Here is a 22,917-nt window from a genome sequence, read left to right as displayed (position 1 = left end):
CACGAGGAACATCTGTATTTAAAATTCCTCCCCTTCGTTTTCTTCCTCAAATGAATCAGTCCCCACTTCCTCATAATCCTTCTCCAGGGCAGCCAGGTCCTCCCGGGCCTCAGAAAATTCTCCTTCTTCCATCCCCTCGCCGACATACCAGTGCACGAAGGCACGCTTGGCGTACATCAGGTCGAACTTGTGGTCCAGGCGGGCCCAGGCCTCCGCGATGGCCGTGGTGTTGCTCAGCATGCACACGGCCCGCTGCACCTTGGCCAGGTCTCCCCCTGGCACCACCGTCGGGGGCTGGTAGTTGATGCCCACCTGCGGGACAGAGGAAGAGGATGCGGCACCATCAGTGGGCAGCTCCAGACGGGGCGCCTTGGGGACGTGTGGGTGTGGGGAGGGACAGCAGGACCGGAGAGGGGCTCAGGAGGTGAGGAAGCAGGCAAGCAGAGGGGAGCGTGTGGAAGAGAGGGTAAAAGAAATGGGTTGGGCCGGGACATTTAGAGCTGGTGTAAATGCTAGTGGGAGACCAGAGCAGGCAAATTAGGGGAGTGAGCAAGGGCTCAAGCAGGGGAAATGTGCAGTGCACGGCAGATGGAAGTTACTGCAATTTTTAAATTTTTAAAATTTTTTTGCTGTCCTTTTAGGGCCGCACCCACAGCATATGGAGGTTCCCAGGCTCGGGGTCTAATCGGAGCTATAGCCGCGGGCCTACATCACAGCCACAGCAACTCGGGACCCAAGCTGCATCTTTGACCTACACCACAGCTCATGGCAACACCAGATCCTTAACCCACTGAGCAAAGCCAGGGATTGAACCCGCAACCTCATGGTTCCTAGTCGGATTCATCGCCGCTGCACCACAACGGGAACTCCCCAGGAAGTCACTTTAAAGTTCTCTCCTTCCAACAGTATCTCAAGTTCCTCTCAGTTATACTGTCCATAAATGTAGGGCAGTTTCTCTGCCAATCGTGAAGGCTATTTAAAAAATCACAGAGGGAGTTCCCGTCGTGGCGCAGTGGTTAACGAATCCGACTAGGAACCATGAGGTTGCGGGTTCGGTCCCTGCCCTTGCTCAGTGGGTTAACGATCCGGCGTTGCCGTGAGCTGTGGTGTAGGTTGCAGACGCGGCTCGGATCCCGCGTTGCTGTGGCTCTGGCGTGGGCCGGTGGCTACAGCTCCGATTCAACCCCTAGCCTGGGAACCTCCATATGCCGCGGGAGCGGCCCAAGAAATAGCAACAACAACAACAAAAAAAAAGACAAAAAAAAATCACAGAGGAGTTCCTGTTGTGGCCCCGGGGGGTTAGGATCTCGTGGTGTCACTGCTGTGGCTCGGGTTCAATCCCTGGCCCTGGAACTTCCACATGCCATGGGCATGGCTAGAAAAAAAAAAAAAAGCACAGAGATATTCTCAAGCAATAAATTAAAAAATGCAGAAGATTCTGAGGATGGTGTTTGTGTTTTCCAGGCCCTCTATCTCTGGGGAGTGGGGCTTCCTGGAAGAAAAGCTTCATCTCCAATAAAAGAAAGTCAGTTAAAACTCTTGCTGGACAAGTCAACTCCCCAAGTTCCAGGAGCAGGTAGGGTTTTTCCAAGCTAATCTAGCCCAATCTGACAGTGGGGCTACTATCCTGGAAAATTCCCTTCTCCTCACATGCATGCCAAACCAGGGCCAATCCCAAGAACTGGAGGGACCTGGAAGAGACCTAAGGTGACAACTGTGATAATACTCACTGAGAACTATGGAGCTGGCCCCAAAATGCCGCTCCTGCCCAGGCCACCAGGATTTTTTTTTTTTTTTTTTTTTTTTGCTACACTTGTGGCAAGCAGAAGTTGTGGGGCCAGGGATTGAACCCATGGCCAGCTGTAACCAGAACCACAGCAGTGACAATGCTGGATCCTTAACCCATTGTGCCACCTGGGAACTCCCAGGCCACCAGGTCTTAACTGCCAGTCTCTTAAATTCATAGCTTTAAAATGTATGTCCTCTTGAGAGATGGAGGTGGGAGTGGCAGCAGCCTATACAGCCAAGGTGGTAACTCACTAATGACTTCACAGGGCTCTAGCATTCCTCTGAGATAGAAGTGGCATCTTGGTGGCAGTGGTGGTAACAGGGGCAAAGAACCAAAATCAGAAGGGGGAAGGCAAGACCTCATCACGTAGTTTATGAAATCAGCCAGCTCTGCTCTTTTGAACAGTAGCAGCCCTTGACCCGTGTCAAGTGGGGGTGAATACCCAGGGGAGGATGCTAGCGGGTGAAGTTCAACAACACTTACCCCCATCACATACACTTTTCTGAGAAGCGGCTAAAAGTTCTAGATCTGCCTTATCTTTCTGGTCACAATCCCAGAGGTGCAGCTTAAAATAAAGGGGCAAGAATACAGGGACATCTCCTTTTTTTCATTTCTCTCCACCCTCACATCTCATTCTTTCTATTTTTCTCCTATTCATTTTCCTACCAGCTTGTTTTGGTTGTTTGTTTCCATTTGAAGAAGAAAAAAAAAATGGGGGGGAAGACCTTGACTATTTTTCCAAGAGTGACCAGAACTGCCACGTCAAAACAGGCCCAGTCTAGGGGAAGGGCTCTGTCTGCGGCTGGAAGCAGAGTGGTGGCGAGATCTCACCCCCTCTCAGCAGCTCAGCAGCCAAGCAGCCAGCTCGCTTGTTTCTGTGCCCTGTTTCTGTAGGTCCCACGGGGAAAACTGAGACATACTCATCTCTGAGTCTCCAGCAACTGGCACAACCACCTCTGGGGTTCGGGAAACCTCTGAATTATTAAAGGCCCACCTGGGGCACTAATTAATGTGAGTGGTGGCAGCTGCTCTGGGGGTGGACTCTGATGAGGGGCCGTGGGGACACAGGACAAAGCGGTCAAGCAGACACGTGTGCAGATGCCCAGCCAGGCTGACTTGGAGAGGTGACTTCCAACACTCAACACCACTGGGCCTGGGGGCCGGGGTCCCCCCTGGCTATTCTATGCCCCTGCTGACCCCAGAGTCTGGCCTTTCCCAGACTGCAGATGCTGACCTATAGCAGGCTTCCCTGCTGAGCCCTGGACAGTGGACATGGCAGGGTTTCATAATGTAAGTGAACTACCAGCATATAATAGCTGTAAAGTTTCTTGTTTTGATTTTGTTTTTTCCATAAAGTTTCTTATCCTTACTCTAAGTTGATTAAAATTACAAGGTGAACATTTAGTTTTTCAAAAAATAAATGGAGAAGAACACATGTTTCATCAGAGGAGGCCATTCGAATACTCTGGTTAACTCCATTTTCAGGTCCGCTTCACACTACAGCTACCTCCACCCTCTCACCCTGTTCACCCCTCTGGTCCAGGTTCTTTCTCACCTAGTTAACACCTCCCTATAAGGAAAATTCTTTTTCTTTGAGATGCTCGCTGATCTTAGGGTAAGAGGGTGGGGCCCTTCTCCCTACTGCAACAGTGCCTGCAGTTCCAACAACAGCCTTCCCAAGTAAAGTCTCTCCTTACCTAAAATAAGTGAATGAATGAACAAAGGAATAAAATCCATGTTACATTTGGCTTAAGCCCCTCCTCCCACATCACCCCCTAAGGCCTGACGCTCCCAGGAAATGTGCTTCCACCCATGACCCAGCGTTTCCACCTCTTTCCCCCCATCCTTGGTCTCTCCCTCTGGATCTATGGTCGTGTTTCCTCCAAGCCACCAGCCCTTACCTTGAAGCCTGTGGGACACCAGTCTACAAACTGGATGGTCCTCTTGGTCTTGATGGCGGCAATGGCGACGTTGACGTCCTTGGGCACCACGTCCCCCCGGTAGAGCATGCAGCAGGCCATGTACTTGCCATGACGGGGATCACACTTCACCATCTGGCTGTTGGGCTCAAAGCAGGAGCTGGTGATCTCAGCCACAGAGAGCTGCTCGTGGTAGGCCTTCTCAGCAGAGATGATGGGTGCGTAGGTGACCAGGGGGAAGTGGATGCGGGGGTAGGGCACCAGGTTGGTCTGGAACTCGGTCAGGTCCACGTTGAGGGCCCCATCAAAGCGCAGGGAGGCGGTGATGGAGGACACGATCTGGCTGATGAGGCGGTTGAGGTTGGTGTAGGTGGGGCGCTCGATGTCCAGGTTCCTGCGGCAGATGTCGTAGATGGCCTCGTTGTCCACCATGAAGGCACAGTCTGAATGTTCCAGGGTGGTGTGGGTGGTCAGGATGGAGTTGTAGGGTTCCACCACGGCCGTGGAGACCTGGGGTGCCGGGTAGATGGCAAACTCTAGCTTGGACTTCTTGCCGTAATCCAGGGAGAGGCGTTCCATCAGCAGAGAAGTGAAGCCAGAGCCGGTGCCCCCCCCAAAACTGTGGAAGATCAGGAAGCCCTGCAGGCCAGAGCAGGCATCTGTCTGGGAGAGGAGGACACGAGACAAGGAGGACACACTGAGGACACACTTGCGTGGTTAATGGCAGGCAACCCTCCTGTCGGCCCCACTCCACCCTCAACATTTTCAAATGGGTGAAATCAAAACAGCCTGGAAGGAGGAAGGACACACAAAGGAGTTGCAGCGATCTTCCAGGAACAGATGAAACACATCGGGGCAAACATGCACACGCCGCCAGGACCATGAAGCTTCCGGCCCCGAAGTCTGGGTGGACCAGGAATAAGGTTCCAGAACCACGGTGGTTAAGGACTTGGCCCTGTGAGGGCCCCACCTCCTTGGGAACCGCAGATCTACACATGCCAGCCCACCTTGGAAGGTGGCGCAGGGTACCAATTTCAGAAGGATAAATGGAGTCAGAGAACCTGAGATTTAACATCACCTTTGCCATTTCCCAGTTGTAAAAATTCAAGCAAGGTATCAAACTCTCCAGACAGGTACTTCTTCTTGGTTAAAGTGAGGATAATAAAAGATATTCATCTCACAAGGTTACCGTGATCCTGAACGAGATGCCCTCGTGTGCCGAGAAGGGCCTGACAGTGAGCACTCGGTGCCGGCTCTCACCAGCTCTACGGGAAAAGGGGAGTCACAGAACTTTCCCCTTGGCTGTGATCTGTGACTGTACCACCCAGTGGTTCTGAGCTTTGGCTTCGAGACTGACGGCCGCTACAAGCCCTCCTCTCACCAGAAAAGACAAACACACACAAAAATTCAGCGTCCTTCCCTCCCAAATAAAGAATCTCTGATTAGGAGTTCCCGTCGTGGCGCAGTGGTTAACAAATCCGACTAGGAACCATGAGGTTGCGGGTTCGGTCCCTGCCCTTGCTCAGTGGGTTAACGATCCAGCATTGCCGTGAGCTGTGGTGTAGGTTGCAGACGCGGCTCGGATCCCGCGTTGCTGTGGCTCTGGCGTAGGCCGGTGGCTACAGCTCCGATTGGACCCCTAGCCTGGGAACCTCCATATGCCGCGGGAGCGGCCCAAGAAATAGCAACAACAACAAAAGACAAAAAAAACAAAACAAACAAACAAACAAAAAAAACACACTTTAAATTATAAAAAAAAAAAAAAAGAATCTCTGATTAGCCCAAACTTTTCTGTTGTACAGATAAGGACATGGGGCTCCAGTAGACCAGTGGCCCACCCTATAACTCGGAGCTTTCCAGCCAGACCTACCTGGTTCATTCAAATCCTGACTCAGCCACTTTCCAGCTAAGGGGACCCAGGCCAAGTTATGGAGTCGCCTTGGCCCTCAATTTCCTCGTGTGCAAAGTACAGGGATGAGACCTCCTTTATATCATTACTAAGGGGATTAGATGAAGGAACGTATTTGGCATTTGTAATTTGTAATGTTAAATGCTGGAATGGATCAGCAATCTTACAAGCTAGGAGTTCCCGTCGTAGCTCAGCGGTTAACGAACCGACTAGCATCCATGAGGACGCGGGTTCGATTGCTGGCCTTGCTCAGTGGGTTAATGATCTGGCGTTGACGTGAGCTGTGGTGTAGGTCACAGATGTGGCTTGGATCCCGTGTTGCTGCAGCTATGGCATAGGCTGGTGGCAATAGCTCCAATTTGACCCCTAGCCTGGGAATCTCCATGTGCTGTGATTGTGCCTCTAAAAAGACAATTTAAAACAAACAAACAAACCTCTTACAAGTTAAATGCTTTGTTAACTTGTGCTTCCAAAATACAAAGAGCTTCACCTTCCTCACACCTGGAACTTCCTAAGGCACCCACAGAACATCAGTCACTGGGAAGGTGGCATCAGCCTTGGTGGGCAGCCCACAATGAAGGCAGAGGAAGGGCCCAACCTCTTCCAGGAGAAAAGCACAAGTGCCCAAATCCTAGGAGTCTCTCCTGGGGCATGGGCCGGCCTGTTCAGAGAGGTGAGTCCACACGGGTCCCCTGCCCTTGTAAACACATACCAGCTTGCGAATGCGGTCCAGCACCAAGTCGATGCTCTCCTTGCCCACTGTGTAGTGGCCCCGGGCATAGTTGTTGGCTGCATCCTCTTTTCCTGTGATCAGCTGCTCTGGATGGAAGAGCTGGCGGTAGGTTCCTGCCCGAACCTCATCTACAAAGATGGGGAACCATCAGATCTTACCTCCTGGTTCCCAGAGGAGATGCTGCCCTCCCCACTAGAACACACATGACACCCCTACCTACTAAACTCTACCAGGTGAAGTCAGACAACCCTGTAATACATCTTCAGGAGGCGAAGAATTCCGGAGTAACACAGACACGAACCGAGCCAGAAGCCCATGACTCAAGCAGCAATGAGAAGCTAGCTGTTCTGCTGGCTGGAGCCTAAAAAGCCTTGGGTTTACAAAGCTGGTCAAACACCATAACTGCCTCTTCCTCCTTGAACCTCAAGGCTTCCCTCTTGTTTTCTGTTCATGCTACAAAATTTACCCCAGAATTTAACCCAATTTTACTTGCATCAAAGTGTTCCAAGGACTCAGAGAAGATTTGGAATGATCTGCTTGGCTCCTGGCTCCTCCAGGAATTGTCCCACCCATAACCTCCAACCTTGAGGTGGCAACAATATATGTCAGGCATTAGATCTTAGAACAACTTGGAAGCAAAGCAATGTTCCAGGTTCCAGGAGAGCCAGAGCCCAAGAAGGGCTGTTGGGTGGGGGTTGGGAGGGTCTGCCCACCTTCGAGGTCCACGCAAAGTGGACACAGAGCAGACCAAGATGCCTCAGGCCCCAACTACATCCCCTTTCCTCTACAGGGTCCCTCTGCTCCCCCATGGAAATCACCCATCTGTGCAGTGGCCTGGTCATCAGCACTTTCTATATTTATACAAAGTATCCAGGAGGTGGGGAGTCTGGGGTCAATGGCCCCTAGAAACACTGTTCGGGCACCACCAGCAGAGCCCAGGCATCTCTGTGGAACTTGTCCACACTTGCTGGTGAGCAAGCTTTGAAGCTGAGGAAATCTTGATGAAGAGTGGGAACTGATCCAGGGGGTATAGGGGGCAGGGGCAGGGAGAGCAAGACCCCGGCCCAGCACAAGTCAGATTCCCTGCCCCCTAAGATCCAGACAAAGTTCATTCTAAACCACAGCAGCCTCTGGCTGGAAGAGAAAGTGCCATCCCGTGTACGAGATGCTACCAGGTTACACCAGGGCCCCTGGACAGGCTGAGACTATTACAGAGTCAAAAATGTGTACTTTGGGAAACTGACTATTGAGGGCTTATTATAATTTCTGAAATTATTTGTGGTTTTGAGCCTTAGTATTTAGTGAACCATCTTGGCAATTTTGGTCTGTCTCAGCAGCTTCTGGCAGAGTATTTTGGGGGAGCAGATATCTCTGAGCCCTACTTGAGCCTTCTCCTTCCCAACCTCGAGACTGTGGCGAACTCCAGGAGTCACGTGTGGGGGCCTCTGGTTGAGCCACTCCCTTCCACGTGGAGATCAGCTTCCTCAGTCACCAGGGGCCAGGCTGAGGCAGCCTGGTGCCGTTTCTGGGCGAGGACCTTGGCCCACACTCACCCACCACGGTGGGCTCCAGATCAACCATGACGGCCCGAGGCACATGCTTCCCGTTGCCGGTCTCGCTGAAGAAGGTGGTGAAGGAGTCATCGTCGTGGAGCTTGCTGGCCTGCGCGCCAAAGGTACCGTCAGCCTGGATGCCGTGCTCCAGGCAGAAGAGCTCCCAGCAGGCATTGCCGATCTGAACCCCGGCTTGGCCCACGTGGACGGATATGCATTCCCGCTGCGGAAACAGAGCACCTAGTCAGAGCCCAGCCCGGCCATGCCTCTGCCCAGGCCCCCGAGCCCCCAGGTTCCCAGGTCCCCAGGTCCCCAGCTCTGAGGACCTGCCCCTCCCTGGGGCATTCATCAGATGGGGTGTGGGCACCCTTGGCATCTGAATCAAGACTGAATCAAGACTCAGTTCCAAAGAAGCAGCACAGCTTTGTGGTTTGCTCGAAAGGTAGCTCTCCTGGGTTCATCCTTTGTATCAAGAAAAGGAAAAGAGGGAGTTTCTGTCATGGCTCAGTGGAAATGAATCTGACTAGCATCCATGAAGACAGTTTCAATCCCTGACCTTGCTCAGTAGGTTAGGGATCCAGCGTTGCTGTGAGCTGTGGGGTAGGCCAGTGGCTGCAGTTCCAATTCCACCCCTAGCCTGGGAACCTCCATATGCCTCAGGTGCAGCCCTTTATAAAAAAAAAAAAAAAAAAAAAGACAAAAAAAGAAAGAAAAGGAAAAGAGGGCAGCTGCACAGATATAAGGGGACCAATTCTAAACTGTGAGACTCCAGCACCAAGGAAGCAGGTCAAGGAAGAACCAGAGAGAACAGCAGAAACCACCCCCAAATCCACAGCCCTACCCCGTGCCTGCTCACATCCCAGCCTTGGCCTGACTCTCCTGGATGCCACCACACACACACACACACACACACACACACACACACACACACTCCACACCACAGGGCAGAGAGGCTCATGGGAGGAATATACTCTGGAGTCTGAACCATGGGGTCTTAGTGCTCCAGTTCCAAATGCAGGAATAAGAAAGGATCAGTACATCAGCAAGGGCGGGCTCAGGGTAGAGTAGGCACTTCCTGAACCCTAAGCAACTGGAAAATTCCTTGGTAGCCACCATAACCCGCTCCCTTGCCTACGCCAGGCCAAGTGCTAAATAAAGTTGACCTTTCGAATGTCCTTATCTCCATGTTACTCTGGTATGAAGCCACAATTACCTGCTTGGTCCTGGTAAAAACAGTTTAGGGTAGGGAGGTGTGTGTGTGTGTGTGTGTGTGTGTGTGAGAGAGAGAGAGAGACAAAAAGAGATGACACATGCGTGGCTGTGTGTGTGTAAGAGTGTGAGTGAGTATGTGGAAGAGAGTCAGTGTGTGTGTGTATGGATGTGAGTGTGTGAATGGGAGTGTGCTATGCTTTTGCTGGGACAGTGGACTCACCACCGTCCATGCCCCATGGGGGAAGTGGTGGCCCCTCATGGGGCTCTGTGCCCGGGGCAGAGCCCAGCAAGGAAGCACGTGTCTCGTGCGTGGGTTTCTATTCTTATCGTGACCGAACCTGGCATTTTCCAGCTCAGGGAACCCCAGCCAGGAGCAGAGCCTCCAGAGACCATGGCTGGCCGTGGGGTAAGGGGCTCCTGGGATGATGGAGACTCGGTGTGGGCACAGGCGACTGTCCTGAACAGCCCCTCAAAGGGTCAGAGGCATCAGGGGCCAGTGCCCCAACTCAGCTGCACACACCTATCTCTGCCTGGCCTCCAGGTGTCACAGCAGCCTGGCCAGAAATATAACTGCCTGTGTTTCCATGAGCCTGGTGGCCAGGAAAGGGCTTCTCACAAAGGGGCCCACACCCAGGGTTCCAATCTTGCCTCTCAAGGTACTGGCTATGCTGCGTGACCTGGGCTGAGTTACACAGCCTCCCTTCATCTGAACATAACAAATTGTCTCCATCACTTCGTCCGTGGTCGCCCCTACTCCTAATGTTATCATCATGCATTTTCATTACTGTAGCTTTATTCTCCCCTGGAAGAGGCACATGCGGAAAGGTAAAGACCACAGGCTGCCATTCAGCCAACAATGAAAGGACTTCATCTTAGGACTCAGTACAGACCTAAGAGAGTAGGGTCTTTCTCCCAGGAACCACCACATAACCAGCAGTTACCAACCAGACCACATGCTCACGTGTGCTACGGCTTCCCCGGGGTTGGGGGTGAGCCGAAGGGACACTGGAGAAGCCTGAAAGGAGCTGGTCTGTGTATTGTCCTGTGGCCCTGACCCTTAGCCTCACCCCCCAGCCCCTCAACCATCCTCCAGGCAGTCCCCTCCACCCCACCCCTGTAACAAGCGGGGCCTTGCTGTGAGGATGCAGGGATATTTTCAGAAGATCGAAGGTCACAGGAGGAAGAGTGAAGGACTTTGGAGACCTGAAAACCACAAGCATGGTGATACAGAGGTTTTCACACCCCTTTAACCTCAAGCTAGTCAATAGAACAGCCTCCACACAAAATCAGCCACTCCCTCTCTCTCTCACACACACACACACACCCCTTAGGAGGAGCTGTTTTCCCTATTAAACTAATTCACAAGAGTGGCTGGAGGGATCAGATAGACTCAGAAATAACTGACAGGTGCACAGATGCCTCCAGAAGTGGCCTCTCCATCATTCTCCACCAACAGGAACCAGGGCTCCCCAGAGATTTCCAGGTCTGGAGCAAGGAATGCACAAGATGACCCAGACCTTGTGTGGGGCCTGAGAGCACAGACACGAACACAGGTGATGCCGGGGGACCATAGAAATCAACAAGAAGAGGCTCCCTTAGCCAAAGGTGAAAACGGAGCATCAAAAGAGGAACAATGGTACTTGACTGCAAGAGGGTGAACATAAAAATCCACAGGTCCTTAGCGTTATTAAGAAAGAAAACTCCATGGGAGTTCCCGTCGTGGCGCAGTGGTTAACGAATCCGACTAGGAACCATGAGGTTGCGGGTTCGGTCCCTGCCCTTGCTCAGTGGGTTAACAATCCGGCGTTGCCGTGAGCTGTGGTGTAGGTTGCAGACGCGGCTCGGATCCCGCGTTGCTGTGCCTCTGGCGTAGGCCGGGGGCTACAGCTCCGATTCAACCCCTAGCCTGGGAACTTCCATATGCCGCGGAAGCGGCCCAAGAAATAGCAACAACAACAACAGCAGCAACAAAAGACAAAAAGACAAAAAAAAAAAAAAAAAAAAGAAAGAAAACTCCCAGGAAAGAAACCCATCTGTCCCCATCCAAACAGCCCCGTTGATGAGAGAAGGCTCTTTTTTTTTTAACAGAAGGCTGTCAGTTTGTCAATGCGGAAGAGCAATATACTAGGAAATATTGCACATTATAGTTTCTAATTACATAATTGATTTGGACAAGGAGTGATGGGGAACTGGATATCAACACGGCTGCTGAAGAATGGCTCCTTACAGGTCACAGGGGGAAGGTCCTGCAGTGGTCACCAGCCTCTAACTGGGACTGTTGGTAACCCCACGACGATAAGCAAACCTGATGTGATGCAGTATGACACACACCACCCCCATGAAGGATTCTTGTCAAAAATGCTCAGTGGTCATGTACTAGGCCCTTTGTATGCAGCTCCCACTTAATGGAAAACACAGGGGTCTGAGTGATAAGGAACATTGCAAGAAAACAATGACGTGAATCCAGAAGGTGGGATGTTCAACCCACCAATCGACCAATTTTTTTTTTTTTTTTTTTCGGTCATCCCTGAAGCATATGGAAACTCCTGGGCCAGAGATCAAATCCCAGCCACAGCTGAGTCCGACGCCACAGCTGCAGCAATGCTGGGCCCTTAACTTACTACACCAAGCTGGGAATCGAACCAGTGCCTCCACAGAGACCATGCCAGATCATTAAACCACTGCGCCACAGGGGGAATTCCTGACCCAATCCTTTTAATTCATGAAAGATAAAGGTGAGAGAGGGACTGACCCATATCAAAAGGAACTTAAGAAACATGACATCCACTGAATGCTGGCTTGAACAAATCAAAATATTTGGGGGACATACAGAGAAATTGATTAACTTTAAGCATGATATAAAAGCATAGTTAAGGATCAAAATGTCATTTTTTTCGTGTCAGTTCTACAGTATTGAGAGTAAAATGTCATGATATCTGTATTTTAAAATAATTCAACAAACACGGCCGGTAAAATATGGCAGAAGAATAGTAATTATTAGATCTAGATGCTAGACATATGGGTGGCAATATGCTGCCATACTTTTCTGAAAGTTGAAGACTTTCATACTAAAAAGACCAAAGTTAAAGAAAGAGAATAGAGTCAGAGCCAGGTAAGGGCTCCTCTCGCCGTAATGTCCCATCTGAAGGGTTCTCCTGCCCCTTATCACTTAGTCACTGATTCTAACTAACCATCACCAAGAGCCCAGTTTGTCACAGCGAATAAGAATTTTAAACTTACACAAAAAAGTCACAGGTGAAGCGACAGTCAGGCGAGCCCCCTAAGTGCTAAGATCTGTGCTCTGTTTGCACCTGCTCCTGTGGGGATCGAGGCCTTGGGCTCCTCCAGCCACTCTGCCTCATCACCATGCCACCTTACTGCCTGAGTGTCCAACAGAAGATCACAGGGCACAGCCAGTGCTGATGGCCTGGGGGCCCCCACGCCCAAGAAAGGCGTCCCTCTGCTGTAACCAGGGACGGTTGTGTGAGCGCAGAACTTCAAGAGACTGGAGCAGGGCTGGCCTCAGAGACCATGAAATACGATTTCCACAGGTGAAAAAGCTGAGGCTCAGAGAAGTAAAGGGACAAATCTGAAAACTCAGTGCTCTGCAGGGAAAGAGCCTGGACCAAAAACCAGGTCTTCTGACCTCGGCCTGAGTCCTCTTCTCCACCCACCCAAGCCCCCACCTCTCTGGCACTCAACCCCAGGCCTGGGGCAGAAGGGGGCAAGGTGGACATCCACCTTGGTGCCAGTCTGCTAGTGCAGAGCAAAGCTTGGATGGCAAAACTCCAAACCGAGAAGGCTCTATTGCAGAGAGAAACAGAACAGCTAGCTTACAGTGGGAGCCACCCTCCCTGCCAGAAGCAGGTCTCCAATTCTTGGAGCTGGTAGGTGCCGAGGGGGCAGGGTGAGCTGACAAACAGAGAGTATGGATGTCATGTGTTTGCTCCAAACTCAGATTTCAGAGTCCCTCTCTTGCTGGGAAAACCTCGTGCTTTCTATTCCTCTCTTAGTTCTATTTTGAATCTGGGCTCAGACCAGCTTTCTGTTCTTGGGACCCTATGAGGTGAGGGGGGCCCTCATGTGTTTCTGGAGCCTCCTAGCCCAGCAACCCAGTGAAACAGGAGATGGAGAGACTTTTTTCTTTTTTCTTTTTAGGGCCACACCCTCGGTATGTGGAAGTTCCCAGGCTAGGGGTCGAATCCGAGCTGCAGCTGCCAGCCTATGCCACAGCCACAGCAACTTGATTGATACCACAGCTACAGCAACCCCAGATCTGAGCCACATCTGCAACCTACACTGCAGTTCATGGCAGCGCTGGATCCTTAACCCACTGAGTGAGGCCAGGGATCAAACCTGCATCCTCAAGGATACAAGTCAAGTTCACTAAGGAACAACAGGAACTCCTGGATAGAGTTAATACAGGAGCCTCCTCCTCAAGAAAACTGCAACACCCCCTATGTAGATCCAGGGCTGAGTAACTACAAAGTGACCTACTCCTCATTCCTACAACATATATTTGTTGTTACCACATGCAAAAAGACATTGAGAGGCGCTGGGCCAACCTCTACTCACCCTTCAGGTCTCCCATCACGTGTCCCCTCCTGCAGAAAATCTGGAAACCCACACTCTTGCACAGGGCCCTACAGGGGCTTCCGGTCCCACCTCCCCATCGCTGCTCTATCTCACATGTCCTTTTCTGACTTTCCAGGTGGATAGAGTGAGTTCTAGGAGGGCAAGGAGCCCATGCTTTCTCGCCGGATCCCCAGTGTCCAGTACGGGGCTTGAATGCAGCAGGTGTTCAACAAATGCAGGAGTGACAGGAATGAGAACACTGCCAGGGGCTTACAGTCTATCTAACCACACAGGGAATGGCCAGGGCCTGAGAGGCAGTGGGAGCTCAAAGGAGAATAAACAACCTCTGGCTTGGTTTCCTGGAGGAGGAATATTTGCAGACCTGGAGAAGTCATGCCAACAGGATCCAGGGACACTTTAGCTGGATTTGGGAGCAGTGTGAACAAGAGGCAGGAAACTTTAGGGCAGGTTCCACAAACTGCTCAGTTTGTCTGAAGCGTAGGCTCATGAGGGCACCTGTGCTGCCCCCAACCATCCCCCAAGGGGAGGGGCCCGTGTTGGGCAGAACAGCAGGCAAAAGACTCTACAGAACTGGACAGTCCTTCCATGACTCCACTGCAAGAAGCCTTGCCTTAGGTAAACCTTATATTATTTCTATCTTAATTTTTATTAAAATATAGTTGATTTAAAATGTGCCAATTTCTGCTGTACAGCAAAGTGGCCCAGTCATACACACACACACACACACACACACACACATGCACCCGCACACACACACACACACACACACACACATTCCCTTTCTTTTTTTTTTTTTTAATTGTCTTTTTTTGCCATTTCTAGGGCCGCTGCCGCAGCATATGGAGGTTCCCAGGCTAGGGGTCGAATCGAAGCTGTAGCCACCAGCCTACGCCAGAGCCACAGCAACGCGGGATCCGAGCTGCATCTGCAACCTACACCACAGCTCATGGCGACGCCAGATCCTTAACCCACTGAGCAAGGCCAGGGATTGAACACGCAACCTCATGGTTCCTAGTCGGATTCGTTAACCACTGAGCAACGACGGGAACTCCACATTGCCTTTCTTACATTATCTTCCATCATGGTCTGTCCCAAGAGACCAGATATAGCTGCCTGCGCTATAGAGCAGGACCTCATTGTTTATCTATTTCTATTTTAATATTAATCGTTTCCTTCCATTTGTTCTCAGAGGACTCAGATCTGCCATCCAAGGCAGAAGGAAGTTTTATAGTTTTAAAAATAGTTTTGAAGTATCACAAAACAGTAAAACTGGCATATTATCTAGGAAGGGAACTGACACAGGCCAGCAGTGTAGGCCAGTGAAAACCTGAGACCAGGCCACATACCTCGACCACCTGTGTGTCAAATGCCACTCAGCTGCTTTCAGGAAGCATATTTTTATACTAAATTACCTCTGGTTTTCAGGCTAGGATAACAAATCAGATACACTTTGGGATCTAGGTCAGAGACAACAGGTAAAAAGGAGAGCCAGTGTTCCAGAGGGATCGTTAAAGTCGGAACAATGTGATTCACAAAAGATTGCACTAGCTCTGCTCAAAATCCTTCAATTAGAGCATATTTGGACTCACTCAGAGACGAGAGAGCAAGCCAGAAACAGCAGGAACAGAGGTGACCTAAATTAATATCAGGCAAGGGCTTGGACTGTAGGCACCACAGTTAGGGCAGCAACAGGGCGACAGGAATGGCAGGCACTGGCCGCAGACCCCCAGTATCAGAGGCCTTCGAGGTCAAAAGGTCCTGAGTTTCTCTGACGCTGGGGTCAAGTGCAGGAGATAGACAGGGACACGCACAGTGCCACGTTTCCCGATTGCTTCCTCAGCTCATTATCTGGGAGAAATTCTAACAGGAAGACATCAACAGTACTGCCAGCACCCTGGGTGGCCAGAGGGAAAGGAGCAGTGGGTCCACTCTGCGCCCCCAAGAATGTCATATCCTCCCACCCACTCCTGTCACTAGCCCTGTACTCACCAGCTCTTTCCTCCTTAAAAATTATTTTACCTTCTCATCTTCCGCCCAAGGTCATTGAGGAGCCCCTTAGCAAGGACACAGTGAGAGAATTAACGTCTGCTACTGATTGGAGCCTGGGGGTGGGGGCTCCTCCGGGGAGATGAGAAGGGGGGTCAGGCAGTGCCCTGCATCCCCTCTGAGGGGCTCTGAGTCAGGCTGTAAGCCATGCCCGCCTCCTCATGGCAGCCTGCAGCCCCGCTCGCCCCCAGGGCACTCTCCCCACTTCCACAGGAACATAGGCTCTTTGTTGCCTTCTGATGCCAATTCCCATCTGAGCTCCAGCTGTACCCCCCACCCAGAGGGGTGCAGGGAGGGAGGCTGTGCAGCAGAGGCGTTCACCTCCCCCTGAGCCCCAGAATCACTGACCTGAGCTTGGCTTGGGGCAGCTCATACCTAAAAAGATGACACAGTCTCAGTCCCCAGGAGAACAGCTTACCAGAGAGACCCAGTTCCAGGATGAGTTCTAAAAGCCTCCCCCAGAACTTACAGAAATGCTAGTTCCCATCCTCCTCAATGGGGCAGCCTCACCAGCCCTCAGGAGGGAAGTCCAGCCTGCTGGGGGAAGGAAAGTCCTTGACACAACGATGGGACTCTTTGGGCCAGGTGTGCACATGTGTCATCCTAACTTTTCAGGGACAAATCAAGAGTTTTTTGGTTTTTTTTGGGGGGGGGGTTGTTTGTTTGTTTGTTTTGGCCATGCCAGAGACATGTGAGAGTTCCTGGGCCAGGGACTGAACCATCACCATAGCAGTGACAACTCCAGGTCCTTAACCCGCTGAGCCACAGGGAACTCTGCACGTCAGAGGTTTTTAAAAAGAGGTTCTGTGAGTTCGAAATGATCAATAAAAATGTTTTCCCATCAGGAAGAGCACCTATGTACATAAATGTTCCAAATAGAATCTGCTATATAAAATTCAGTGTTTCAAAATAAAGTTATCCTCTTCAAAATAGTCATAGCTTTTCAGTTAAACATCCAAAGCCTTTAGCTCATTTAAAGTTAAGATTTTACTGGAGTTTCTGTTGTGGCACAGTGGAAACGAATCCGACTAGTATCCATGAGGATTCGGGTTTGATCCCTGGCTTGGCTCAGTGGGTTAAGGATCCAGCGTTGCCATGAGCTGTGGTGTGGGTCGCAGCCAAGGCTTGGACCCCACATTGCTGTGGCTGTGGCGTGGGCCAGCAGCTCCAGCTCCAATTTGACCCCTAGCGTGGAAACCTCCATATGCCCCATCTGCGGCCTTAAAAAGCAAAAAAATAAAATAAAGTAAGGTTTTACTTTATTTTTTTTTTTTTTTTTTTTGGTCTTTTTGCCTTTTCTAGGGCTGTTCCCACAGCATATGGAGGTTCCCAGGCTAGGGGTCTAATCGGAGTTGTAGCCACCGGCCTACACCAGCGCCACAGCAACACGGGATCCCAGCCTTGCCCGCGAACTACACCACAGCTCATGGCAACGCCGGATCGTTAACCCACTGAGCAAGGGCAGGGACCGAACCCGCAACCTCATGGTTCCTAGTCAGATTCCTTAACCGCTGCGCCACAAAGGGAACTCCTACTTTACTTTTTAATTTACTACGTATTTTCAGAAACCTGCCTATTGAATGTACATCGAAGTTTGCTGAGAGGGTTAATTACATCTTAGGCTACCCTCTGAGAGTCACTGTGGCTCTCAGGTCAGAATTAAAACATGCAAGAGATAACACTTTGAAAATTACAAAGCACTAACTGTGTACTAGATATTATAAATTTTTTTTTCTTTTTAGCACTGCGCCTGCAGCATATGGAAGGCCGCAGGCTGGGGTTCAAATCAGAGCTGCATGGCAACACCAGATCCAAGACGCATCTGTTACCTACGCCCATAGCAGTGCAGGATCCTTAACCCACTGAGCCAGGCCAGGGATCAAACCCTCATCCTCACAGAGACAATGCTGGGTCCTTAGCCAGCTGAGCCACAACAGGAATTCCCAATTCTATAAATATTAAATATCAAATCTTGAGTATGCTGCTTGGGATTTGCTTCAAAATAACAGGCAGAGAGGGAAAGGGGAGTAAATGAAACAAGACTCATCATAAGTAAATAATTGTTGAAACTGGATGAGGCATACACAAAGGTTCATTATAACATTTTCCCTTCTTTTGTATATGTTTGAAATTCTCTGTCATAAAAAGGCTAAAATAGGAGTTCCCGTTGTGGCTCAGTGGGTTAAGAACCTGACACGTATCCATGAGGATGCTGGTTCAATCCCTGGCCTCGCTCAGTGGGTTAAAGATCAGGCATTGCTGCAAGCTGCGGTGTAGGTGGCAGATTTGGCTTGGATCTGGCATTGCTGTGGCGTAGGTGTAGGCGGGCAGCTGCAGCTCCAACTTGACCCCTGGCCTGAACTTCCATATGCTGCAGGTGCACCCTGAAAAAAAAGAGAAGAAAAAAGAAAAGTAAAAAGGCTAAAATAATAAAGCTAGGTAGAGCTTGGAAATTAGAAGTACAAGCCCTCTCAATTTGGTAGGGAAAAAAACCACTCCAGAGAGGTTAAGTAACTTTCTTGAAGGCACACTTCAGAGCCAGGAGCCAAAATTCTGAACTCCCAATTCTGGGCTCCTTCTAAGGCAGGAATGGGTTTCTCTGGCCACTACCCCCAGTACCCCAGGAGCCTGCTCTGGGGAGGGAAGGTGTGGGACAGACCTGGAGCTGGAATCAGCAGAGCTGGGGCCAGAGCCAGGGGCCCTGGGCACTTTCCAGAATGAGCAGAGGCACAGGGAAGGGAGGTTCTCATTTGCCCTGCTGGTCACTGACACTGGAGCAGGAGAGCCCAGAGAGCCTGACCTTGGCCTGTGAGACAAGCTCACTCCACTCCCTTCCCCCACCCAACCTTTCCAACCCTCTCTCTGCTTCCCAGACACCAGGACTCTGGAGCGGGAGATTTCTGGGTTTCCAGGCTTTCCGGGAAATGGTTTGGAGGCAAATTTTACCCACCTGGGACACAGGGGGTGAAGGAAGGACTTCCAGAGGGTGAAACTTTAGAGTGGGGAGAGGTTGCCTCCAGCAGTAAGATCCGTGTTGGCCAAGGGGATGGGGGAGGAGTTTCTAGGCCAGGGTAGGAAACAAAACAAGAGGTCTGAAACCCCCTGGCCTTCAGGAGGGAGGCTTGTGTGTGCCAGAGCCGGTGGAAAAACCAGGGCGTTGGAGCTGGGAAGCTGAGCGGGCTCTAGCCCTAAGTGCCCCAAACTCGAGCCAGATGAACCGGGAAGGGAAAGGAGAACGCGGCCCCTGGGCCTGCGGCGGGGGGGGCTATGACTCCTTAAGTCCCCTGACTCATTCGGGTCTCCATCACGGCTGGTTGGGTTTGGGGACCTGACTGCGCCCGCTCCCCCAGCCACCCGGCCCAGCCCACCCGTTGGGAATCCCTGGACCAACCCCTTTCTTCCCCACTCGGGTCCCTCAGAACCTCACCTCTTCTGCGCGGTGGCCACCATGTCCCCCTTCCCCTCACTTGCGTGCGCAAATCTCCCTTGGATCCCTTTGAGGGGCGACTCGCCCCAGGCTCTACTTTCACTCTATGATAAAGGGCATTGGCACCGGGTGTCCTCCGCCCCCTCGACCCTGAACTAATCCCCCCTCCCCCAGAGACTCCGAGTTCCGCAGATCCAAGGCGATGGCTTTCAGCTCCCACATAGACGCAGCCTCTGGGCTGGGCGCCGCGCACCCCAACCCCGCGCCGAGTTCCCGGCTCCGCTCCCCAGCCCCCGGCTCCGCGCCCTGGCCCGGGGAAGGCTCACCATCGCGGCCGCTCTCCTAGCCCGCTCGCTCCCGGCTGGGCCTGCGCACCCCAACTGCTCCAGATACAGCCGCCTCCGCTGTTGTGACACCGGGCGGGAGGGGGGCCCGGGACAGACATGCTGGGACAGCAGCTGCCCTGCAGCATCACAGTGCCCGCGGAGGGAGGGACCCAGCAGGTCAAAATTGCTCCTCCCCGCCCACTCTCGGCTCGGGTTGTGCTGGGCGCCGCCGCACGTGGAAACTGCGCTGTTGGGCTCCTGGTTCCTACACTACACTCTGTAGGAGTAACCTTTGGAATCCCAGCTGCTTAGGAAAGAAATGTCACAATGCTGTTAGAATAAATGTTCTCCGCTTCCCAAACTTTTACCCTCTTCCTGCTGCCAAACACACGGGGGAAGGACTGGCCCAGGCAGAAAAGGCACCTGGTTGGGGTTCGGTTTGCTGCAGTCACCCCCAGCCCAGGAGAGTGCAGCGCCGGGCTCCCGGTGGGAAGAATGGGCCCCAGGCTGGCTCTGCTGTTGAGCCTGTGCTTGGGGAATCGGCTGCCCTGAGGCCTGTTCCTCCTCCATCAAGGCCGCCTGGCTGCTGGGGAATTAAATGAGATAACGAAGGTCCTCTGTTCCTATTTCTACTTCCCTGTCCGTGTTCGTCACCCCTCCACCACTGTTTCCAACTCTCTTTCATCTTTATCATCACTCCCTCTCCTGCTTTTAAGCCCAGGATGTGCAGAATGATCGTCAGGGTTCCCACTGCTGCTTTGCTCAGTAATAGGACCTCCTCCTGTGGCCACAAGTGATGTTGAAGGGCCAGGAGTTTGCCCTCCTCGCTGGAGCCATGGGGACAATGGGTCTGGCACTGGTAAGGGGCCCTCTCCACACTTCAGATTTTGGCCACATTATTAAACTTCCCTCTACTTTCCTCTCCCCTTCCCAGGTTAAGGGTGAGCAGGGCCACCCTTGGTCTCACTGCAAACTTCCCCACCAGAGGCAAGGCCATGCTGTCTTGTTTTCCACTCTCCTCAGGCCCCAACCACCAAGCCCCATGTCACTCCAGGCAAATCCATGGCTTCTCCGCAAGGTACTACCACTCAGAGACGCTCTGGCCAAGCGTGGTGACTCTCCACGTATCAAAACACAAACAGCAGATTCACCTTCCTTCCCATTCCTGACAGGGGCCACCCCTGGCCAGTAGAGTGAGAACAATTTTTCTTTATTTTATTATGTAACAGTTTGTTCTGCTGAGTACTCGTTCGTATATTTTCATACCTATACTATGAGTTTCTAGAGGATATCATCTTTGCATTAGAGTCCCAAACAATGCTTTGCCCATGGATATATACAGTCCTTAGTAAAGTAAGGTGAATTTTGTCTGTCTTATGATGTAAGATCGTAAAAACTGAGTATTGTGATTAAGCTAACTTCCATCACATGGTAAATGCGCAATAAGAATGATGACTGGATTTCCCACTGTAGTGCAGTGGGTTAAGAATCCAACTGCAGCAGCTCAGGTCACTGTGGAGGTACAGGTTCAAGCTCCAGCCTGGCACAGTGGGTTAAAGGATCTGGTGTTACCACAGCTGCAGCATAGAATTCAATCCCTGGTTGGGATTTCCATATGCCACAGGAGTGGCCATTAAAAAAAAAAAAAAAAAGATGACTATTATTAACTATATATTTCTCTTCCGAACTCCTGAAGCATATTCTATTACTTCTTCCATTACATATATCACTTTCCACTTTGGATTCTTGGTAAATGTAAGTGGGCATGTGTTTAAATATACCTACGAAACTAGATCACCTTGCAGGCAGAGGTTATTATTCATCTTATTCACCTCTCCCTCAAAAATAGCTAGTCAAGTGCATCAGTGATGCTCAATAAACATTGCCGAGTTGGAGTTCCCTGGTGGTTCAGCAGGTTAAGGATCCAGCATTGTCACTGCTGTGGCTTGGGTCGCTGCTGTGGCAAGGGTTCCATCCCCGGCCCCAGAATTTCACATGCCTTGGGCCCAGCCAAAAGACAAAACTTTGCTGAGTAAATTGATTTTTTGAGGTCTGTGAACCACCAGATATGTTATGAACAGGTTCTTCATGTCTTGGAATAAAAATGATAATGACAACTCTGGTGATTATGATGGCATTCGGCAGATTCATTATATTCCTTGAACCTCATTATCTTTCCTCTTTATGGGTTTTAGGGCTTGAGGGAGCTATGACTACACCATAAATGCTGAATATGGCATCTTTTGGTTCCAGTGAGATAAAAAGAAGGGTAGCTGGCATAGGCTGAATTATGCTCCTCACCCCCAAATTTAGATGTTGAAGCTTTAATGCTCAGTGCGACTGTATTTGGAGATGGAGCCTCAAGGAAGATAATTAAGGTTAAATTAGGGGCCCTAATTTAACTCATAAGAGTGGGGCCCTAATCCAACAGGACTGGCTGGTGTCCTTAAAGAAAAGGAAAAGACACCAGGAGTGTGTGCACAGAGGGAAGCCACTGTGAGAGAGTGGCTGTCTGCAAGCCAGGATGAAAGGCCTCACCGGAAACTGACCCTGCTGGACCTTGAATGGGACTTCCAGCCTCCAGAACTTTAAGGCATAAGTTTCTGTTGTTTAGGCCACTTGGTGTGTGTTATTTTCTTATGGCAGTCAAAGCAGACTAAGACAGTAGCCTGTGAGTCTTTACAGTAAAGAACATCTACTTCTTTTTGATTTTTAAGGTCTCTGTCTTACAATTATTTGATCTGTGGCATCCTAGATTGAACCTCCATCCTACACCTTTATCTCTGAATCGATATTAGAAAGAAAGGACATGTGTTTTTAGTTCCTATGATTGTTAATCTTATGTGTCAACTCGACTGGGCTACAGGACTCCCAGACATTTGGTCAAACATTGTCCTGAGTGTCCTGTGAAGGTGTTTCTGAATGAGATGAACATCTGAATCAGGAGGCTGAGGAAAGCAGACTGTTCTCTCCAAGGTGGGTGGGCCACATCCAATCAGGTGAAGACACTGGTCTTCTCCTGCCCTTTACTGGAACTCACAACAGCAGCTGTCCTGAGTCCAGCTTGCAGACTGCAGACCTTGGGACTTGTCAGCCTCCATAATCATATGAGCCAATGTCTTATTCTCCACCTGCCCCCTCCATGTATGTGTGTCTGTGTGCATATATATCTCCGTATCTCCTGTTGGTTCTGTTTCTCTAGAGAGCCCTAACACTGAAGTGAAATCTAGGCTATTCACAGGGAAGAGCAGCACTGCTCTGACAGCTTTGAAGTTCCCTGCTCCCTGTAGAGATTTTTATAAATCAGCCTCAAAAATAGGTGACTTGGACCCAGCTGGGATCCAGAGTTTGTCTGGTTCCTATAAAAAGAGTGAAATAAATTAGTTTTTGCAATGATTTTTTTAAAA

The 22,917-nt window shown here is 50.9% G+C and overlaps 1 protein-coding gene across 1 annotated transcript; it reads right to left on the bottom strand.

Moving 5' to 3' along the window:
- On the bottom strand, nucleotides 1-19,751 carry TUBA8 (tubulin alpha 8). The gene is made up of 5 exons (XM_003126597.6): nucleotides 19,511-19,751; nucleotides 7,904-8,126; nucleotides 6,330-6,478; nucleotides 3,691-4,371; nucleotides 1-312 (listed from the first exon to the last, which is right to left on the bottom strand). The coding sequence occupies exons 1-5, from the start codon at nucleotides 19,511-19,513 to the stop codon at nucleotides 19-21; spliced, it is 1,350 nt and encodes a 449-aa protein (XP_003126645.3). The 5' UTR covers nucleotides 19,514-19,751; the 3' UTR covers nucleotides 1-18.

The sequence above is a fragment of the Sus scrofa genome, chromosome 5 (genome assembly GCF_000003025.6).
Source record: "Sus scrofa isolate TJ Tabasco breed Duroc chromosome 5, Sscrofa11.1, whole genome shotgun sequence".
Classification (NCBI taxonomy): Eukaryota; Metazoa; Chordata; class Mammalia; order Artiodactyla; family Suidae; genus Sus; species Sus scrofa.
This window is presented reverse-complemented; position numbering and strand designations above follow the sequence as displayed.

Excerpts from the sequence above, each read along its gene's own strand:
- TUBA8 (XM_003126597.6), bottom strand. Across the intron at positions 4,372-6,329 it reads TGGACCGCATTCGCAAGCTG|ACAGATGCCTGCTCTGGCCT; the intron begins GTATGTGTTTAC and ends CTCCTCTCCCAG. Across the intron at positions 313-3,690 it reads GGTGTCCCACAGGCTTCAAG|GTGGGCATCAACTACCAGCC; the intron begins GTAAGGGCTGGT and ends TCTGTCCCGCAG.